Source organism: Morus notabilis, unplaced genomic scaffold (assembly GCF_000414095.1).
Source record: "Morus notabilis unplaced genomic scaffold, ASM41409v2 Scaffold7352, whole genome shotgun sequence".
Classification (NCBI taxonomy): Eukaryota; Viridiplantae; Streptophyta; class Magnoliopsida; order Rosales; family Moraceae; genus Morus; species Morus notabilis.
Window position 1 is genome coordinate 1 of NW_010367487.1, and position 2,612 is coordinate 2,612.

Sequence of the window (2,612 nt, forward strand, 5' to 3'; positions counted from 1 at the left end):
AACGATGGACCAAAGAAACCACAAACCTGTCCAATATTGTAAGCATTCAGTGAAGGTAACAAAAGACTGAGAGAAGGCCGATTTCCAGAGAAGGTCTGTGAAAGATATCGCAAAAATTACTTAGCACTACAAATTGACCTGTGTGGCGATCAATAAAGCTGAAAGGTGACAGGAAATTACCTTATGAGGGATAAGATGTTGTGGAACATTCTCCTTCTGCAACTGCTCTATGGTCTACAAGAAACAGACGCTTTCATCATAGAAAAAATGTGCCAATATGTCCGGCAGCAAGATAATTTTCAAAATTTTGCTTAGACATTTGAGATTTCCTTGCTTTTGCAATATTTGCTAATTAATTTAAAGTAATTTTTGTTTTTTATTTTTAATTAATTTTCCTTGCATGATCAATTTTCCACAATAGAAAAACCATAAAGATTGTCAACTTTGTTTACAAGTGAATCCCTCCACAATGGTTGGTTAATGTAGAGGAGCGAGCATCAAACTTACCTTCCCGTATGCAAGGGCGTCTGGCTGTGCAAAGAAGTTGGACATGAGCTCATCATGGTTACTCACCACTTCACCTGAAATAAAGATACAGGATACCTATGTATCAGTCGAACTGTCAATTTTCAAGAAAAAAGATGCCACGATAATTACTGGTCTTAGAGGCTAAGATAAGACCTTTCAGGTAAACAGGTTGCTGACTTTTCACAACACCAATAAAATCACAAGGAATAACGCGTCCCTGAAAGTTAACGGAAAAAGTTTAAGTCTAAGTTACAGAACATGTAAACAGACGTTAAGCTTGTTACAAAAAAAATAGTCTGTAATTTGTAGATTCAGAGACTTTCTCATTACTTGTTGAAAAATTACTTTTGGCGATAACAAAATATGTTGATACCTGGTGAATGAGTTGGTAAAAGCTGTGCTGACCATTTGTTCCAGGTTCACCAAAGTCAATTTCACCGGTCTCAAAGGGAAGTGGAACTCCATCAATTGATACGCCCTTGCCATTACTTTCCATGCTAACCTACATTGAAGAAAAAGAGAGATAACAGCATGTAAAATAGCTGGCAGGCATCATTAAAAAGAAATGAGAAAAATATAGAAAAACAAAAGAAAGCACACAGACAAAGAGCTATGGTAGTCTTGCCTGTTGAATATGTGGGGCAAACTTTTCCAGAGCTTGGGAGTAAGGTAAGATGGCCTAAGCAACAAAAGCTATCAGTTTCACAGCTGAATGAAAACCATATAGCATTAAAAAATGTTACATGATGGCAGTGTGAGAAAATCTTTGGAGCATTGTGTACTAACCCTTGCAGGATATCCAAGAAATGAAACATTCCATACACTCAACAAGCCTAAAAGCACCTGAAAAACATATGTCATGTTATTGATGGATAGTGAATATATCAGAGATACTCCGGTATAGATGGGAAACTAATGTATGAACACTAGCTAAAGCACCAAGGGGGTACGACTAGGATATACCCAAACTAAGAATAATGCAGCCCACCTGTATACTGTGCTAAATCCAACCAGGAGAGCTCATTTAAAAAAATGACAAGAATTGAAAAGAGGGGGGAAAAGGAACAAAAAAAGAGGAGCAACAATAACATCCTTGCCGAGAAAATGAATATGATAAGGTCAAGGACAATCGTGTGAAGATATCCAGGTACTTACAGGTATATTTTGCTCATATGGTGCTGAGTAAAAATGCTGATCAATGCTTGACGCTCCCTTTAAGAACCTTTGAATAAAGGAAAATAATAAGTTCATAACCAATTTTTTATGTTAATGACATCAATAATCTAGTAAAGGAAAACTACGACAATTATTTGAATTCAAGATCACACAGAATCTCATCTTTCTTTCTCACATATCACTGGAAAAGCAAAAACAGATTCCGAGTTCAAACTAGTTTTAATTGCAAGATGAAGTGCGATCAAAACCGTATACATCACAAATTTCAGAACTCACTAGAGTAGAGCTGTAGCAATTATGAGTTACATACTTCTCAACAATCGAGAAACCATACTGGAGAGATAAAGGCAACACCCCAACAGCACTGCAAACTGCAACCGGCAGTTCAAGTACCAATCAAACATCAATCAGAAAAAACTTAGTACGGCAAAAGGCAAATTACTTACCGCTATACCGTCCGCCAACCCAGTCCCAGAATGCAAAAGCATTGTTGGGATCAATGCCAAACTTTTCCACAAGCTGCATCATAAGTAATCAACAAGAACAACAGTTGATGAGAACAACCTTGACATGCAACAAAGAAGGAGAGTATACAAATGAATTTCACTAAAGATTTATTACTAACAATGATGAAAATTGTTGCAGTAACAAAGTAGAAATACATTGAAAAGGAAGAACAAAACATAGATTGCAATAAAATTACATACTTCCCAACAAGAAACCAAGTCAGCTCCAGAACTGGAGTGTAAATATTCTTAGAAATGCACAGTTCTAGCTCCAAGATGAAATCCAGATTAACAATGTAAATGGTGAATCAAAGCTTATGTTGATATAACCCAACATGGTATATAATCGGTGCACGATTAGTCAGTATCCATCCAGAGTATTTTAATTCTTTTGTTTTATCT

The 2,612-nt window shown here is 36.3% G+C and overlaps 1 protein-coding gene across 1 annotated transcript; it reads right to left on the reverse strand.

The window, feature by feature from the left end:
- Positions 1-26: 26 nt before the first annotated feature.
- On the reverse strand, positions 27-2,223 carry LOC112094391 (glucose-6-phosphate isomerase, cytosolic 2B; the record flags this gene model as incomplete). Its single annotated transcript, XM_024175084.1, has 10 exons — positions 27-95; positions 181-234; positions 508-581; positions 682-745; positions 902-1,030; positions 1,154-1,207; positions 1,315-1,371; positions 1,684-1,750; positions 2,015-2,075; positions 2,151-2,223. Coding segments are annotated over 10 exons (702 nt in total), but the record flags the coding sequence as incomplete, so codon positions are not given.
- Positions 2,224-2,612: the final 389 nt, after the last annotated feature.